Source organism: Magallana gigas, chromosome 5, assembly GCF_963853765.1.
Source record: "Magallana gigas chromosome 5, xbMagGiga1.1, whole genome shotgun sequence".
Taxonomy (NCBI): domain Eukaryota; kingdom Metazoa; phylum Mollusca; class Bivalvia; order Ostreida; family Ostreidae; genus Magallana; species Magallana gigas.
In genome coordinates, this window is record NC_088857.1 from 28,953,239 (window position 1) to 28,973,459 (window position 20,221).

The window sequence follows — 20,221 nt, forward strand, 5'->3', positions numbered from 1 at the left end:
TGTTATATATTTTTTTTATCACTTAAACCTGCTGGATAGAAAGATGTGGTTGTTGTTAAATGATATAACATGATTCCTATGATAAAGTATTGTATGATATGAAACACTACTGTTTAATATGATAAATATAATATCATATGTTATATTGTAAAAAAGTTATATGATATGATATGATATTGTATCAAATTTTTTGATATTTTATGATATGATATTGTATCATGATATTGTTCTGTAAAGTATTGTATATTATGATAAAATATTATATTATACAATTATTTAATACTTGAGCAGTCGATAGACCCCAATATTTTTCCCGAGGTGCAGGGAACAGTTCAGTATGATCTACTGCCCGAGGCCAATGCCCCAGGGCAATAGATCATACTGAGCTGTTCCCTGCACCAAGGGGAAAAAATCGGGTCTATTGACTGTTCGGGCATTAAATAATTGTTTTATTACCTAATTCCGTGTGTGGTATTTTGTGTTTACAATTATAAATTACAGAAGGTTTTCATACCATGAAGAAAAATTTTAAGAACAATAGTAAAATAAACATAATAAAGTTATCTTTTAATCTTTCACTTTTTCTAAAATACGTTGCCGGTCCAATATATAGATCGCAGTCTATTAACCGGCGGTCCAATAGATCACAGTCTATTGACCGGCGGTCTAATAGATCGCAGTCTATTGACCGGCAATTCAATAGATCACTTTCAAATCTGAATGCACATACAAAATAGAGGAAAATATTTAATTTGTAATAAAACAACAAAATCCCTTTGATTAGGTAATAATGTATTATATATAATGATGTTGTATTATGTGATCAAATACAATAAAGTTGAACACAATACAATGTCATTTCATATCTACAATATCATCTTTCTAACATGTACTTGATTATGATAAATAGCATGATGCATAAGAAGATCATAATAAAATAAGCGAAAAAATATGCAAATTTGGAGTGAAAAAAAATGATGTTTTAACATTCATTCGGTAAATATGAATAAAAGCCTCCACTCGTGATCCGCGGTTGACATGCCCGATTCCTTAACCACTTTGCTATGGTGATATTCAAACAAATCGATCGATACAATCAATTTAAAACAAATAAATCGTAGTGTCGTAAAAAGTAAGCATTGATGTAGTGAGGTACCTTAAGTGATCGGCCGTAAATCCGTTCAAATTTAAAAGAAACAACACTACTTCACGTCTCCGTATAGTAATCACTGTAACTGTTGGGTATTTTGTTGCAACTTCAACGTCCTGAAGCTATGCAAACATTTGCATGTGGTGCATTGCATTGAGAGGGGAGAGGGGAAGAAATGGGAGAAGGGAAGCAAAACCTACTCAAAGTATACTGACACCCCCCCCCCCCCTTAAAAAAACCTCATCAATCAAATAAACACTCTCCCTACCTTACCTCAAAATTTTAATTCGCAGCGGAAATTGAAGGGGTTTGGAGGGGGTTAGAGGGAGAAGAAACAAATACATGCACATTACTAAATACCACGCAAAACTACGAACAACCGCACCCAACGTAAACGGCAAGAATCTTTTCGCTTCTCTTTACTTCAAACAGCAAAAGTTTTCTGTATGGTCATTGGAAAATCATCGTGTCTGCCCAATGTAGACCGGCCAGCTCTAACTTGAGTCAGTATCGTAGGTAACAATTCCGTGGGTTTTAAGAATTCGTAAATTCATGGACTATGATCCGTACCATAGGTTTTCAGATATCGTATTTCAGTGAACAGATCGACTGTACAACAAAACATTGCAGATACGATGCAGATACCCCCCCCCTCGGCCCCCCCTCCCTTTTTTCACAGCAAACATTTTTCTTACATTTACATAGAATTATCATCGAGATGGTCCCCTTCCAATGTTTTCTTAGTATGTAAAAACTTGAAGTTGTAGGTATACCCCCCCTCCCCCACACACAGATTAACGTTCATAAACGATGCTACATGTACGTGCCTTTAAATGTTTCTTAAATTAACAATTTTCACGTACGTGGATTTTGAAATATGTATTTGGTAAAGGTTTTGATTTTTAAAGAAATTTTTGTTGATTTTGTGCGAGATCATGATACATGTATATAATTTTAAACATGTAGAATTTTTTGGTAAAATCTTTATGCTTAAATGATTAATATTCATTGTAGTTAAGGATTATTTGAATCCAACATCTTTCAAGCTTAAATGAATAGAAACATTTAATGGCTAAGAATATATATATGTATCTAATATAGCAACTTATGAAAAAAATGAGTCCTGAAGCATTGGCTCAACATGTAGCTTCAAGTGTTTTAAAGAGAACAAAAAAGTTCAGTTAAATTGTAGGAGTAAAAGGTACACACGGGCCATTCCCCCCCCCCCCCCCAAAAAAAAAAAAATTAAAAAAAAATAATTTTTACTGCAACCAGGTTTGTTGGTACAAAAATAAAAAAAGATAATTAATTACATTAAGGATATCGATTCACTGCTCAAAAATGCTCATTCTACGAGCCTCCAAATTGCGTAATGAATTCTTGAACTGATGTATCACTACGCTCTAATCCTTCGATTCTGGAATTTGCGCAGCATTGCTGAGCGTTTAACGTTTGGTGTATTTATAGACGGAAGGTAATTATCGCCCTGTGCCAAATTTAACCCGCGTGTGTATAAAACCTGTTGCTACCACGAGTAGAGATTTAGATACAGACGCAAAGAGGAAGCTGAATTTTGTGGCGAAGAGGAAAAATAACAAAAAGAAATCATGTCTCGTGTAGTGCCCGTGGATTACTTTGATTGGGGATTCTTTGACAGACAAAAATCACTGTTTCCTAAATTTCAAAGCACCTTTAATGAAAGTTTCGAAGACTTTGATCGCGAGTTAGAAAAAATAAGAAAAGAGATGTTTCAGCTCACTCCCATGGACTTCGGTGCCGATTTTGGAAGTGACCCTTTCGGCAAAGACCCATTTGGTAAAGATCCCTTTGACAAGGACTTTTTTGGAAAGGATCCTTTTGCAGGATTCGGCTCGAGCATGTTAAAAGTTGAAAAACCTTTTATTGAAGACTTTTCTGGAAATAAGAAATTGAATTTGAAATTCGATTGCACCCAGTTTAAACCGGAAGAGATCACAGTGAAGACCGTGGACCGGAACTTGACTGTTCACGCCAAACACGTGGAGGAATCTCCCGGAAAAAAGGTACACCGCGAGTTTACCAAGTCCTACCTTCTTCCCGATAAAATTGACCCCATGAAGGTCACTTCCTCTTTATCAGGAGACGGTGTCCTATGCATTGAAGCCCCGGCCCCTCAAAGCGTAGAGACCCGCAAAGAAAGAATCATTCCCATCGAGAAACTGGCAATTAAATAACTTTTGTAAAATCGAGTGAGTACACTGTATGCGTGTGTTTGTCTTTTTATTTTTAATACATGCGAGAGTGAAGGATTCCTTGGTTATGTCTTGTCTGGGATTCCTAATGACACATGTTTTGGACTCGCAAAAATGTATTGTTTATAATTGTTAAGAATGCAAATAAATGATGTTTAAACATTTTCTGAGTTTTGTCTTTACATGAAAAGAAAAGAAAGAAATTATTGTAGAACGGTACGAGCTTAGAATACTTTGCGTTGCTGTGCCCGTGACGTCACTGAGGCTGTGGGATACAAGATAGATAATACACATGCTTCTGGTCTTAATAATGGATCTAATCTGACAGCATGCAAAATACGAAAACAACATTTATCGCCTGATCCATCTACACACACATTCATATGTAAATACTATTCCGGCGGAAGCTAGCTTGCTTGGGCATCGTGGAATTCCTTTGGCTTCACTCCAAAAAAAATAAAAATAAATCGCCGTCATATCGATAAATCTGTCACATTCTGATCGGAAGATGATGGGTTCAATAAATTATCGTGGCCATTGACCACTGAAAGTGGTGTCAAGAAGCTGAATATAATTTCTATCCTTTTAATATCTGGGACTTTTATCTGCATTGCACGTGTAACAGTCCAGGATGAATTGAATTTAATTCATCATTTATTTTAACGATCTCAATTTGGTCTGTATTGGTTGCCTCTGCATTGTAAGATGGTTTAAAATTAACACCTATGGAGTTTTGTATGTGCTTAAATACCAATAGAAACAGAATTTACATACATGTACTTTAAATATTTTAATATAAAAATTTATAATAACTAGATCGTTCTCGTTGCGAGCAACGAGTGGGTCTTCCGTCCGATTTTTGAATAAATGAGATAAAATCCTTCACTTTTAAGACTAAATTGTTAATCAACGCAAAAACAAATTAGGAAAAAAATTTTCGGCACCCGAGGCTCGAACCCGGGTCGCCTGGGCATACGTCCACGACTCTAACGACCGAGCTACTCAGACTCTCGCTTCAGGACTTTGATGCTTAATATCTCGGGAACACATCAATCGATTTCAAAACAAATTACATATTCTGATTCAGTAAAAGAGTCTCTATCAACCCATTAGAAAAATATATTAAAAGCAAAAAGTTGAAAAAATCGATTTTTTATATTTCCTTCCGGTGACGACCGGAAGTAACGGCAGACGTTTTTATGACCATGTTGCAACAGGTAAAAGTGATGTCTATCTTCACTGAAAATTTCAGCCCTATATCTTTATTCGTTTTTTAGATCTCTAGCCGACAAAATTGACTTTTAAAACGGACGGTAACTTCCGACCGGAAGTGATTATCAAGAAATTGAAACGGCGGTACAAACTTCAGATGCTGACACATCATCCCTTACAATTTGAAGAAAATCGAATGAGCCATCTTCGAGAAATCGCCTGCACAAAATTTGTAAGACAAAAAAGGAATAAAAAGAATAATAAGAAAAGTGAAAGAGAAACAATAGAATAATAGTAGGGTCTTCCGTTGAAGACGGAAGACCCTTATTCAATGTAACGTTTAAAAGTTATCATTGACAAACAGATTTTCGTTTTGAGGACGTCAAACAGAGGTCTTGCTTTTGATTCGTATTGAGGACGTCAACTCACAAGTTATCGTCTCCGCGACATTGATCGATATTTCGATCTTATGCTGGTGCAAAACTATACTTTTTGGAATGCATTTAAATTAAGAACCCTTGATGAAAATATTTCGTAAACATACTCATATTTAACTAACCTTTTGAATGACGCAATTAACATATCGCATGAGGTTTTGACAAGGTCGACCTTATCTCAGGCGCATGACGGTTAAATTCTAAATTAAAAAGAAGCTAATAGCAAATAATAAAAATAATAATAAAAATATATACATAAAAATGATCTTGTATTTCTTCACCAATCTAAAATTTTAACTTCCAGCTATAAATCACAAAAAAATAAAATAATAAAAACTTTCATATTTTATTTTTGGATACATCTTTGAATTTATACAAACATTTACATTACTCTGTTGTCTGTAAATGAATTCTGCAAAATAAACATGGTGAAATTGAAGTAAAGTACTGTGATCAGGATTTGTATTACAGAATTTCAAAACAATGTGAAGCTTCCAAAGCATGCAATTGTTTCTCCCTTATCTTATAATACATATTCATCTTGTAAAACTGACCATCACCAATTGCAAACTACTAAGTGGAGAAAAAATATATATACCTTTGTTCATGCCATGTCCTGCAAACAGAGAGTATGACACTTGCAGGTTTTTATTTTCAGTTAATGTCACCATACAAATTTATTTATCCAAACTTTACTTAACTGAGTACTGGTAAAATTCTCTCTCTCTCTCTCTCTCTCTCTCTCTCTCTCATGTATATTTGTCTGCCACAAGGAGCATGCATAAATGGTGCACTGACCCATTACTTTCACTCCTAACAGAGCAACCTTTCAGCTTTAATCAAAAGTCTTTGTTTATGATCTAATGTCTCTGTCACACCGCACCTGAATCTCATCACATTCAGACGAAAAACAGAAAACACAGCAGTTATGCTCACTTCATGTACATTATCTGTCTAGCATCAAAGTTGATGTACATACTTAGCATGATAAGTGTCACAGACATGCAGTAAGCACCAGTTTTTGGATTGTTTTCCCCAAGTCAGTAGCTGTATGCAACGTAGTTTGAAGATGTACTTTGATGACATAGCAAATGTGTTTAGATAGACAACTCTTTGCAATACAGCAAAAGCAATCTTTTGACAGATGCTCTAATATCATGCCAAATAAAACATGTTTATCTTGTACCTTTCTACACAGAAGCAGTAAACATTTAATGTATCAGTGACATTTAAAAAAAAACTATTCTTGTCTTCATGAAATCAGTACAGGTTGAAAATAAAACTATAAAAAAAAATTGCACATGTTTCATTGATTCTTACAAAACTAAAAAATATAATTTAATTTTGTTGGCACCACATTCTGGACAGTCAAGATTATGAAAATTTAGGAGGAAAAACATGATAGTATATATCAAAATATAAAATAAATGCTAAATGACAAATAAATAAACGAATCTCAGACACACTTTCTTCTAAACACATTCACAGGATTTCTCTTTCTTTTCACTCATCAGTGAAGTTTAAAAACGTGAAATTTCAATGTGACTATACCATGGAGTTGGATCCAGCTATCCTGTCTGCAACCTAAAATAGACACAAAATCATTATTAGGTAAATGACAAGAAGCCTATTTTGTACAAGCATCTGTAATATTTCTTATTTCTGGGATACAATGTAACCTGGCTTCCCAGACATTAAATAATCTGACACAAACTTTTGAAATTAGTCTTGACTGATGTTCAATGTATGTATTGTTTCTATACATGCATTTACTTAGTGTAATAAGCTATAAAACTCGAAACATGGATTAAATAGTTTTCTGTAACTTAAAACACTGCTTCAATGGTTATTAGGCTGTCCGAACTGAATTCTATGTTTAACGTCACCCGCTCACATAGAAGGTTTAAGAGAAATTGTCATTTTAAAAAACAAACACCAATTTTCAATTTTATACTTTCCGTTTTGATTTTACTTTTTGCAACTAAGTATTTTGAAGGTGGCCTTAAACATAAAATTAACTTTGACTGGCCTCATTTAACTTATATGAGACATTGACATTCTACCACAAGCATGTACTAGGTTAAAAGAGCAGAAAACTAAAGTATAATCTAGAGTACTAACGTAAATTAAGTAATCTGACAATTTAAAAGATAACTCAGTAATTGAACTCAAAATTCTTAATTTTAAAAGTAAATCATTATGTTCCTTCCTGTAAAAGCATATTTAAGTAGAGTTCTGTTTCAGCATATTCAAACAGTTAGTTTTAATGATATCAAAATGACCAACTGATAATTAATCTGTATTTCACAAAATAATTTGTGAATTGCAACCAAACTTACTAGAATGGTTATTTATTTTTCTGACAGCATCCCAATCTGTCAACTTCAAAACAGTCAAATATAATTAATATTGAGATTGAAAAAAGTTTGGTACAGTTGGTTTTGGATAAAATTTTAAGGTAATGAGTCCTGACAAGATTTTAGGATTCTTTGGCAAATTCTTTGTAAGATGCAGCACAGCAGTTTATAAATGGATATTCTTTATTTATTTGAAATCATGATGTATTCAAAGCTAGGTGTAAATGTGTACAAAGTTTAGAAAACTACACGTATAAATCTGCGCAGATCAGTGGACTTTAATTCTCAAAGATAAAAGACATAACTAATCTATAGTAATGAGATAATGTATAGGAGATAAAATGTTCCTGTAGCATTTGTGAAACAACTATTAAGGTGGAATCTTAGATCAAATAGATGTCAAGATATAACTTTTATGTTCCCACATGCATAAAAAAATCAAGAACACATAACTGATTGAAAATGTAGCCAAGATGAAAAGAAATCTTGTTAATCCTATATTATCAGCATAAAAAATGCTGATACAAATGTTTTTTTCTGCTCAGCTTTTTCCGTTAATGTGATTGTTCACACATAACCTCAGCTACCATAATTACAATGCTTATGAAGTGTACAGAACCTCTAGTGGAGAGCATCTGTTTTGCTGAAAGTCAATTTCTTTTTTTCACAAGAACTCATTTTGCCCCCCCCCCCCCCCCCCCCCCCCCCAATTCCTGTATGCACATTATGGCATGCTCTTCATATTATGTTCTTTCCAGTGCTAGTCTTCAAAATGCTTTGGTTGCCAAGATCTAAACAATCTCTGCATTATGTGCCTAACAAACATGAGGGAAGACTAAATATATGTAAAAGCAAAACAAAAATTATGATTTTTTATCATCAAAAGGGATTGGATTTCAATTTCATGACCAAAACATATGGAGACATGTTGGCAGAACTAAGGAAAATATGACCATTAAATTACAGAAAATTTCGATGAACAAAGACGTTATTGTGCAAAGATAGAAAGCCTGTTCTCAACATACACCAGATTTTAAGTAAATTATGCATGAAAAAGAAACAGGGTAAATTAAAAGGATATTTTGTATTCCATGATACATTGTATTACTATATAATGAATTAAAAAAAATTTGTTAAACTTATTAATCATAAAGATGCTAGTATTCTCAATAGCATGCCAATTCAATATCTTTTTATTCTAAGAAGTTTTTCAATACAGTGTACTCATTTTACATGTACATTTAAAATTTTATGATTCACCTAGTATGTTTTACGGTGCGACCATTGGGGCGAGTGCAACATGTTATCAGATAATGAACAAGAAATCATATTGACGCAATTAAGCGTCAAATGGGCCGCAAAAATATAATTGTTTTATGAATCATTGGTTGTTTACATAAAAAGACACCACAAAGAAGAAAATGTGAGTTGGTTGTACCAATTTTTATGGTAAATTTTAATATACTTTCCGCAACTTGTTTTGAAGTTTAACATTTTACTATTATTATTAAGAATCGAGTTCGTTACTGTAAGCATTTCTAACGGTAATTGTATGATCATTGCCATAGTATGAAGTAATGGTGAACACACTGATTTGTATATTACTTTAATACAAAGTTCAACTCATCATTTTTCTCTTGGAAATTATGTATTTCAAACCATTTTGGGTTTTTTTTGTTGCATTGTTTTGAATGAAAACTTAATGCATTAATTTATATGATTTCAAGGGACCACATGATAAAATAGAAATGGATTAGTTTTCCAGTCAACTCAAATTTTCATTTCTGTCATATTTTTGCGCAAATAATTGATATGGATGTCATTTCATGATATTTTATACCACATTTTACATGGAAATATAATAAATACACACACACAAATTCATTTTACTTGACACGGCACATAGAAATTCAAATATATCAGTTATATAAAATTTAATGACATTCAGGTCCTTATTATTTCAAGTCTTTATATGTCCCGCATACTGATCCCGATACATTGTTTTGAAAAGAATGAAGAACACTGAAATTTTCCGAATAGATTATAGTCTTGATAAAACACGCCAAACACGACAATCTAATATGTATGACCTATTTTTCATTTACGAGTAAAACAAAAAATATGTGATATTTTTAAAAGGCATAAAACATATTTCTACATGCAAATTTACTTTTAATTTATAAAAATAAGCATAATATTAATTCTATTAAAAAAGAACTATCTCGCAGAAACGCAGTAACAATATTTAAATGTATATCAAATAACGGACCGCCTTCCGGCGGCCCGTAATTATGATAAATAAATAAATTTAAAATAAAAGTAGCAACGTAACATAAATGAATTTGAATACAAAATAAAATAAACATACCTATTTTTTCCAGTAAATTTTCATTATTCATAATTTATCAGATTTTTCATTTATTCATAAATAGAATTTGTCTCAAATACAATGTTGTTGAATAATAAAGAATTTAACATAATATTCATTGCAGTTTATTCCCCCCCCCCCCCCCCCCCCCCCCGTTGACTCAATGTGCATCTACTCCGAATTTTCTATTCACACGCGCCATGCCGGTAGAGCTCGCTTTGCTCGCTATAAATCTGACAACTTCAATAATATGGCTAAAAATACCAAATTCTACTATGACAAGGTACACAAAACCAGAAATTATACCATCACCAGCATGCAACAGCAAGGAAGACAACTGTTGATTATTGATTTACCTATAACTTGGTTTCTTTATAAAAATGTTTTTGATGTACTTACCGATCTGATGTATGGGAGATCTAATATAGTCCCTATTATTGGCACTCTTCGTAAAAAGTTAACAGCTACTGGGAAAAAACCACTGTAAATTATCAAAATTTCAATTATTCCAATATCTATTTTGTCAATTCATGCAATGCAGGCATAATATATACTTACATGTATTATAGTTCTATAGGTAGCATGATATATAATTTTGTAATGGTACTATAAATTTTCATGATTGTATTTATAATATATATAAATATGATAATATTTAATGCAATATTTTTACTTCTTATTATATTCTTTTAATTTTTAACAAAGTCAGATCCTCTACAATGTGTTATAACTCTCTTAAAACATGCAGACATTATTTGTTCACATAGATTTGGCTTTTATGTTCAGAAATGTGTAATAATCTCATATTCACATATTTTATTCTTGAAGATGTCATAATTACTTTACTTAGAAGTTCAAGAGCATTTAATTCTTAGAGTTTTTTCCTGGAAAAGTCTCATCTAGCAAATACATGTATCATGGAAGTATAGGACTACTTTTAGGTATATTTTTTGATGAAAGAACAACATATTCAAAATAAAAACATCATATTAAATTTTCAAATTATACAATATTTGTCCATAAAATATACAATGGTAGACATTATTGAAAAAGCCTCAGCAGAGGTAGAAACTCCCTAAATATACAACTCGCAACTTATTGCATGTATACCAATAAAATGAACAATTTCACCTGGCTATTTGCCATTTAAAAATTATTTTATTCTTTTCATTGAGGATGTTGAGTGCCACAATATTATCATCACTGCTACTGTTGCCATTGGCACCACATTCCCTTTGTTGTTCTAACTCACATTTTGTAAGTTAAGTATAGTGAATTTTGAACCCTGCTCATTGGGCTTAAACTCTTGACTTGCAGATCAGCTGCTGATGCAACATTCATACTTTATTGCTACACTATAAGACATCAAGATTGTGAAGGATAAAATTATGATGAATTTTATTGTTCATTCTGAAAGAAAGTATGTCCTTACTGGGCATTGAGGTGTCGCATACTTCCTGAATAGGTATTAAATACTGTTAGTCTTTTGCTTTATTGTGCAGTACATATCTTTATGAATTCAGTCTTACCTAAACAAGAGAAAGAATCCATACATTTCCACACACATGCCTATGACTGGCCATCCCAACAACACAATAAGAATTCCACCCACAAAGAAACTGGTCGCCTTTAATTTATGCTTTTGGAAAAAGAATCTGAATGTTCTTTCCAGTCCTATAACAAACGCTAGCCCACATATGAAGAGTATCTGAAAAAATAAAGTAAAATTGTTCAAGATATATAAATATGCCTTGTGACACAAAAACTGATACTAAAACATGCTAAACTGGGATGGAGTAACACTGATACAGGTCATCATTATCATCCTAATCATCATTTAAAAAATTATATTAAAAAATTTTCCCCAAAAGTATTCTGTTATTTTGAACATATCTAGAAGTTGCCTATCCCGTTAGTATATATGTCCCTGTTTTGAATCATAAAATCAATATAGAAATTTATAATTAATATAAATGGTCCTGTATCCCTCCAAAATCTACATCAGAACTTAAGGATAGGACTCCAATTCTGTTTTTAAAAAAATGCTTAAGTTTAGACAGTGCAACTTTGATTTGGGAGGTATAGTAGAGTGATGTTGCGTTGTCAATATGTTAATAGTTACAATCAAGTTGACATCCTTCCATACATTTTTATAGTGCTAAGTACTTCTTGAATAAATGACATGTAATTTTTAATTACTTTATATATCTCACAAAATAACTGTATTGTAAGCAGAAATCATTAATTTTTTCAATACATGAACAGTAAACAACTGACAGTAAGTCATCTTACATTTCCTATTGCCAATAATCCTTTGTCGAAAAGAAATAAAACACCTAAAAACAGGAAAGCGATTCCAAATCCTGCCAGACCAACTCCAATTTCTAAATAAAGAAAAAACATAAATTTGTTAAAAATATGTTGTACTGTTCAAGTTGTTGCGATTTTGTATGAAGGAAATTCGAACTAAAGGATTACTAATATTTCAATGAATATTTCTGAAAAATCAATCATAATACTTTGAAAATCAGTTATTTGCATCATCTTGTGGCCTGTATCGATTGATCATGCAAACAATATGCTTTTTTTCGCAAGGGAAAGATTACAAGCCGACCCGAAACCCAGCGGCTGGTTTTCGCCACGACTCGAAAAGAGATTCTTTCCTTCAAACACAAAAGAGTTCGAATTGATCCGAATGGCTAGATGTAATGTATAGCTAATCTTCAACCACTTTGTTGTTGTTATTGTTTAATTGTTATCCAGGTGGTAGCTAAACGATTGAACCAAAAGATTTTAAATGTGTTCTACAGAGACCGAGTTTTCATCTGCTAAATGAGGGACCGTTTGATGATATTTTTATATCACGTGCATACTAACGGGCACCTGACGTTATACATGTATGTTTTTCTCATAATTAAAAAAATGTATACCATCTACCTTACAATACACATTATTAGGTAGATGATTTATAATTTTTTTAATTATAAGAAAAATATATAACGCCAAGCGCCTCTTCCGGATATCACCTATTTGATACTGATGTGATATCACATACATTTTATTTTATAGTACGTATGTACCAATTATCATACAGGTATTGGCTTAAAAGTATGCTTTAAGTTCAAACTAACACAGTTAAATTTCCTAGACCTTACAAAATTACAAATATATTAAACGCCCATGGATGATGACGCACTACAAGTATGTTTACATCTATTAATTTTCGATGCACCCTTTCAAAAATTTTCTCAATTATCCCCAACTTTTATCAAACGGAATTTTAAGATATTAATAAAATTGTCTAATTTTTTAAAGATTACGCTATAAATGTATAATTGAACTGTTCACGTTTCTTATTAAAAAATACACATTTAGAAAAACAACCTCATATATATATATTATTTGAATTCATGATATTAACCTAATTAAGGTGGAATATCCCTCTGATAAGAGAGATAACTTCTGTAGGAAATAATCTCACTTTGTTTCTGTTAACTCACAATTATTAAGGCATGTAGCAATAAGGGAAGCAGTGCTGGGCCCCAATTTATGTTGAAAGGCGACATTTATTTAATATTCAATTATAAAAAAGGAAATTTGAACAGAACGAACTAAACGCAAACTTTTGGCAAGTGAAAAAGTAAAGAAAACTTTTACAAAAAGATGTAAGTGAAATTTTGCGCGCTCTCTCTCTCTCTCTCTCTCTCTCTCTCTCTCTCTCTCTCTCTCTCTCTCTCTCTTTAAAGCTCGTTCAATGAATTATAATTGAGAAAAACGTGACCAAGACAATTGCAAACTCTAGACTTAATTATCATCGTTTGAAACATGTTTAAAATTGAATATGGGTTTTCTTATCTGAGTTTGCAGATATGGGACGACAAAATAAAGAAATAATGATATTACATTTTATTCAAGACTATATTCCTATATTGAGATCATACCAATTACTGGGAGATCATTCATTTGACCCCTCTTTTGTGTTATAACAAAATGCTCTCACGACAGGTTTACATATTTAGCATTTCTAAAAGATATGGATCCATTCACAAGAACTATTATCTTATCCAAATTTAAAAACAGAAAACCTTTCTGATTAATTAGAAACTGTGGCAATTTATCACGTACTGTATGTAAAACAAGCATGTAAAACCTTCAATAGTATATGGTAAAGAAAGATAACTCTTGCTAATTGAAGCAATTTTTGTTCCAAACCTATGCAACAAAGTGCTATTCTGAACTAAAAAGCACCGCTTCATTATGTTTTCAAATATGAATTGGCAATGTATATAACTATATATTATTTTCATATACATTTAATATTTTTAATTTTATGCTGCGATGGTAAAATTTTGCTTTTTTTATTCAATATGTCTAGTTTTCTTCATATCATGATTAGACAAATTATCAATTTTTGAAAAATCTAGCAGCGGTTCATCACTTCAACTTGGTTTCTTTGAATTTATCTATATTAACTTTCATGAAAATCAATATAATTTTTTTTAAAAAGATATAGTAAAATCAATAGCAGAGGGATGTTACACCTTAAATTGCAATAACTAAATCTTCTTATAAATCTTGCGTTTATGAGATTTTATTTTTTTGAAGGGGGGGGGGGTCATGGTGGTGGTGGCTATCAAACTACATATTACTATGATGAATGCATCATCGGAGTAATATTTAAATTAACAAAGTACAAAACACGGATCAAATGTTTTTTATCAAACATATTTTTCAAACGAATATTCAAGATCTCTAAGATATGGAATATAAATGCCGATATTAAGTTTAAAAAATACGAAAGACTGGTACAATTTTTGGGTTAGTCAAAAAGATGCACAAATGGTTTACAACAGGGAAACATTCTAAAAATATGTATAGTACAGGGCATGGGTTATTATACCAGTACAAGTTTTAACCCGCCCTATGCCCACCTTCAAGAAGCGGAAAGGTGTAACACCACGTTATTGCTACGTCATAGTTGCGTATTAACTTATTATGACGTCACAATTGTCTAATCATCAATAGCCTTAGCGATATAGATACTGTCATGTTTTGTATATCGATATGGGGTTGTTGCAGAGTTGTTTTGCGAAGAACAACAAGGTGGGAGTGATGAAGGAGGAGGCAGAGGTGTACGAAAAGGTGCGCCGTGCCATGGTCACTGAGGACGTGACGGAGAAGAAGGGTGGGCTGACCTTCGGTCTGACGTTTGTCTCAGAGGAGGAGCCAAAGCTGCCACCACGCCGATTGACAGAGCTCAAGAAAGAGGACTTCGAAAAATGGAGGGGTAGGTTACTGCAATCAAATTATTAAAGGTTTCCATATTATATACCAGTAAATTATTAATTTAATAATAATAGTTTATATACACTGAACAAGCTATAGGATACATATACACGTTTTTATAGGTTACTCGTTCATAAATTCAAGTTGTATGCGTCTAATAATTTATTATTAGTTATTAATACATTGCATATGTACACTCTATTTAAATTTATAAACATATTTTTTTCTTAACAACAGATGATCAGGAAAAAGTCCAGTCCCAGAAACAGAGGCTGGCTCAGCAGAGAAGGGAGGAGGCCCTCATCCAGAAGAAGATCGAAGTCGCCCACAGAGAGATGGAGAGGCTGGAGAAATATGTCAATCTCAGCGTCCAATAACTGTCTTATTACAATTTACTTATAATAAACGACATTGATCCCATTTTCGTTTTTATTTTCTTCTTATTTTTTTTTTGGTTGAACATAATTATGCTGTAATTCCATGAGTATGGAATGAATATATTAAGATCTAAAAAGTGGGGGAATGAAAGTTGTTACAAAATCCATCAAACGGATCACACAAGCGCGTAAGCAATTCACAAAATCGCAAGACAGACAGAAAAACGTTTTTAAATTGAATTTCATTTAGCTATTCATTAAATTGATATCAGAGCAGAAAATAAAGATATTATAATAGAATTGTCAATTTTTATTTAAGATTGCTCTTTTAATGTATATTTGAACTTTTTTCACATTTTTTGTAAAAAAAAAAGAACCCAAGATTATTTGAAATCATTATATGATGATAACGTTATTAAGTTGCAATAATTAAATCATCTTATAAATAGATCTACCCCATCTACGCCGATGATTTTTTTTGGGGGTGGGGGTGTGATACCTCAGCTGTCAAAGTACATATTAGTATGATAATTGCATCATCGGAGCAATATATAAATAGACAAAGTACAAAACACAAACCAAAACGTTTTTATCAAACATATTTTTCAAACGAATAATCTTCAAGACTTCTATGAAATGGAAAATAAATGCCTGTTTAACGTTTAAAAAATACGAAGGTAGGTACATGTAACATTTTAGGGTTAGTCAAAAAGATGCATTAGAAATGGTTTATAACAGGCCGGGAAGTATTCTAAAATATATATATAGTACATGGATGATTTAACCAGTCAACCCGCCTTATGCCCACCTTCAAAAAGCGGAAAAGTGTAAGACCACGTTATTGCAACGTCATAATTGCATGTAAACTTATTATGACGTCACAATATTGTCTAATCATCAATAGCCTTAGCGATATAAATACTGTCAAGTTGTGTATATCGATATGGGGTTGTTGCAGAGTTGTTTTGCGAAGAACAACAAGGTGGGAGTGATGAAGGAGGAGGCGGAGGTGTACGAGAAGGTCCGCCGTACCATGGTCACTGAGGACGTGACGGAGAAGAAGGGTGGGCTGGCCTTCGGTCTGACGTTTGTCTCCGAGGAGGAGCCAAAGCTGCCACCGCGCAGATTGACAGAGCTCAAGAAAGAGGACTTCGAAAAATGGAGGGGTAGCTTACTGCAATTAAATTATTAAAGACCTCCATAGTATATACCTGTCCAGTAAATTATTAATTTAATAATTAGTATATACACTGAACAAGCTACAGGATACATAAACACGTTTTTATGGGTTACTTATTCATAAATTCAAGTTGTATGCATCTAAGAATCTATTATTAATACATTGTATATGAGTTTTAAATATGTACACTGTATTTAAATTTATAAACATTTTTTTCTTCACAACAGACGACCAGGAAAAGGTCCAGTCCCAGAAACAGAAGCTGGCTCAGCAGAGAAGGGAGGAGGCCCTCATCCAGAAGAAGATCGAAGTCGCCCACAGAGAGATGGAGAGGCTGGAGAAATATGTCAATCTCAGCGTCCAATAACTGTCTTATTACAGTTTACTTGTAATAAACAACCTTGATCCCATCTTGGTTTTTATCTCCTTTTTTTGGTTGAACATATTTAATTATGCTGTAGTTCCATGAAAATGGAATGGATATAAGATCTAAAGAGTGGGAAAGTTGTTACAAAATCCATCGAACGGTTCACACAAGCGCATAAGCGATTTACAAAATCGCAAGAAAAACAGAAAAACGTTTTAAAATTCATTTAGCGATTCAGTGAAAAGATACCAGCGCATGGTTAAAGACATTTTTTTTCCTTAACCCTACTTCAATTATTGTCTATCCAATTTAAGGTTAAAAACTCATTTACAACTTGCCTTGCAAAAATTATGGTTGATAACGTTTGCTGAATTGAATTGAAAACCAAATACATGTATAACATTGCCGTCCTGTACAAAATTAAGATTGCCATATTTTTCTTAGTGCAAAAATTTCCTAGAAAAGGTAATTATTTGTTTGATTATTGCAATTTTTTTATAAGGATTGAACACCTTGCAAAATTATCATAGTATAGCACATTTTGTGCATAAAAAGTTGATTAAAAATAAAGCTGAAATTGCATTAGATGTTATTCAAATAAAACGCTTTCCTTGGCGATTTATGCGGGTTATGAAGGTGGCGACTTTGCAGAAAAAAATACATAACCCGCGTTAGTGGGTTATGTAAAAAATTTTCTTCAATGATCGCTACCTTCATAACCCGCATGATTCATCAAAAAGTTTTACTGTTTATAATTATTTAACAAATTAATTGATTGTGAAAAAGTAAATTAAATTCACTAAATGTACATCAGTACGTTAGTAAAAGAAACAGCCAGCAAAATCGTCTCCTGTGAGAAATTGAGTCTGACATTATTGTGATATATAATTTTGTGTAGTCCGTAATTTTTCTTAGGTCTCTATATAGTCTCCGTAAGAATAAAAGGAATCATGCTTGGTATATACGTAGATGTAAATAAATGTTTTAATGAGAAACCCTTGGTATATAGGTCATGTAAACTTACTTGGTTATTAATCTATTTTATTAGTAATTAGCCTCTTTCTACTGTTCTTGAGAACATCCCTAATTTGCCGAATTGTGAAATAATCAATGGTCAGATTTAATAATCTGGAAATTGATAGTAATTTCAATCTAATAAAATTAGACTTGTATATCCGCTACCTCCATCACGGCACAGCACAGAGAAGGGGATTTCCAAGTCTAGTATTAGTCTAGACTGATAGACAATATAATATCTAAAACAGTGGATTCACTGCTAAATCTACAGACGTCGTCAGCCAGGTCTACCCATCGTCGTTTGTTTCGAATCATATCCTGGAACGTCCTCGAAGTGGTGAGTCAGCAATGATTGGTCAAATCATTGCCCGTCTGTAGATGGCTTCCAGTTCTGCACTGCTCTTCTCCACCATTACCAGCATGATGACTTCTCTGCTGTTGTTGACAGCCTCTGTATTCCAGCTTTTTTTTTCTTTCCCCTTAATTCTCAGGGCTGTCATTGCTCCTCTGCAGCCAATCTTTAATGTAAAACCCATGCACTCCATCTTTTGCTGCGGATGTCTTGATACTTTAATTTCTTTCTCCGGTAGGCCTCCTCGCATCTCTCTTTCCATTGAGCCGTAAGCTCCACCACTATTATCTTTTTGCCTTTGTGGGAACATAACACAATGTCAGGGCGGAGATTGGTGTGGATGATATCTGGAAATACCAGCCGTCGTCCGAGGTCTGCCTGCATCTCCCATTATGTCGTTGAATCCAAGATGAACTTCTGTTCTCGGGGTTTCTTGACTGTTGTTGGGTATCCTTCCTTTACAAAGTTGACATATTTACTGTCTCTCTTCTGTCCTCTCTTCTTCTTCCGTTCCTTCTCTATGACGTCAGCTAGCTCTCTGAGTACTTGGTCATGTTCCATCTGTACCTGCCCTGTGTCAAAGAGACATTACATGAAGATAAGATGTGTTCCAGAGTGCCCCTCTTTCCACATAGATCGTAGTTCATATTTTCTGTAAGGCCCTTACTAGTGTAGGTTGGTTGGCGATGACAGTAGATCATACACTGCTCTTTAAAGGAACTGGATACGGTGTGGTTCCATCCTCCAGATCTCTCCACAATTCAGCTTCCTCTCTGATGTTGTCCATCTCGTCCATGCACCTTGGCTTCCCATTTCTGTTGTTCTTCTTTCATTTGGCGGATCTCTGCCTGAACTATCCCAAGTTTCTCCGTTTGTTGCTTTTCATCCAGCTTTCTCTGTGACTGTTTCCAAGCCCTTGTCTCCCCTCTAATACAAAGGTTCTACGTTAGTATTCATTTCACTCTACTGATATAATTCTCTAATTCTCTGAAATTTATGTATTAGAATTCCACTGCGTGTATGAGTGAGTGGCTGCTTGTTTTCACTTTTTAAAAGTATCATCCTTCTAAAAAATATGAGTTTCAGATTAATTTCATCGGTACGGTGGGTTTGAAATAATATTGAATTTCTTAGAAACGACAAAAATTCAATGAGTTGGCCTACAGAATAAAGCGTCTATTGCAAGACTTGGCGGATTTTTTTTACGATGACTGCAGGTGGAATCAGGACGTTTCCCGATGCCTTTTTTAGGAGAGACGACATCAGTAGTAAATTGTCTGAAGAATTTTAATCGTACTAATTACCGGTTATTTCAATTGAATTTGTATGTTTATAGATAAGTTTTGTGCGCCATAAATACAACTATTTAACTAGCTGCAGATCTGTCGCTCTCTGGTTGAAAAAATTCGGATAGACAAACCAGAGAGCTACAGTTCCAAGCGTTGTAAAAACCTCCGATTTACGCCTCTGTTTTTGTGTCGCTCGCTTCGGGAATTATATCCGACTTTAAAAGCATTCAACCGCCTAAAAAATTGGATTTATTAATTAAACATATAGTTTACCCTAACTCTGCTAACTTTGTTTTCCTTTCAATGGTTCACAACGGCCATCCTTCGCCTTGGAATGTCATCGTTTTAAAAAACACGCCTTATGACAACCATGTTTACCTAGTAGCGAGATCTCGGGTGCGTCGATTTACCCAAATGGACCCAAATGAACCCAAATGGACCCAAATTCAAGCGGAAAACAATTATAATAAAATCCTCATAATTTAGGGAAATTTGGAAAAATAAAAGCCGAAGGTCCATAACAATAATTAAAATTATTTTAAAAAGTTGTTTTATTTTTATATAATATATATATTTATATTATTTGAATATACATGTA

General features: G+C 33.3%; 4 protein-coding genes across 5 annotated transcripts; 3 read left to right on the forward strand and 1 right to left on the reverse strand.

The window, feature by feature from the left end:
* Positions 1-2,661: 2,661 nt before the first annotated feature.
* LOC136275540 (alpha-crystallin A chain-like) lies at positions 2,662-3,544 on the forward strand. The gene has a single exon (XM_066085034.1). It carries the CDS (start codon positions 2,758-2,760, stop codon positions 3,361-3,363), a length of 606 nt encoding a protein of 201 aa, XP_065941106.1. The 5' UTR covers positions 2,662-2,757; the 3' UTR covers positions 3,364-3,544.
* Positions 3,545-5,362: 1,818 nt separating this feature from the next.
* LOC136275454 (vesicle transport protein GOT1B-like) lies at positions 5,363-12,416 on the reverse strand. Its single transcript, XM_066084739.1, has 7 exons — positions 12,275-12,416; positions 12,048-12,139; positions 11,285-11,463; positions 10,155-10,236; positions 6,582-6,614; positions 5,629-5,646; positions 5,363-5,442 (listed from the first exon to the last, which is right to left on the reverse strand). Exons 1-6 carry the CDS (start codon positions 12,297-12,299, stop codon positions 5,635-5,637), a joined length of 423 nt encoding a protein of 140 aa, XP_065940811.1. The 5' UTR covers positions 12,300-12,416; the 3' UTR covers positions 5,363-5,442; positions 5,629-5,634.
* Positions 12,417-12,418: 2 nt separating this feature from the next.
* On the forward strand, positions 12,419-15,456 carry LOC136275455 (uncharacterized). 2 transcript variants are annotated; one of them, XM_066084741.1, is made up of 3 exons: positions 12,419-12,460; positions 14,835-15,042; positions 15,279-15,456. In XM_066084741.1, the coding sequence occupies exons 2-3, from the start codon at positions 14,868-14,870 to the stop codon at positions 15,416-15,418; spliced, it is 315 nt and encodes a 104-aa protein (XP_065940813.1). In that variant the 5' UTR covers positions 12,419-12,460; positions 14,835-14,867; the 3' UTR covers positions 15,419-15,456. The 2 variants fall into 2 exon arrangements, with proteins under 2 accessions (XP_065940813.1, XP_065940812.1); XM_066084740.1 differs by lacking the exon at positions 12,419-12,460 and having other exon boundaries at positions 14,776-15,042.
* An 853-nt stretch (positions 15,457-16,309) lies between these two features.
* Positions 16,310-17,013, forward strand: LOC136275543 (uncharacterized). The gene is made up of 2 exons (XM_066085037.1): positions 16,310-16,584; positions 16,826-17,013. The coding sequence occupies exons 1-2, from the start codon at positions 16,362-16,364 to the stop codon at positions 16,963-16,965; spliced, it is 363 nt and encodes a 120-aa protein (XP_065941109.1). The 5' UTR covers positions 16,310-16,361; the 3' UTR covers positions 16,966-17,013.
* The last annotated feature ends 3,208 nt before the right edge of the window (positions 17,014-20,221 follow it).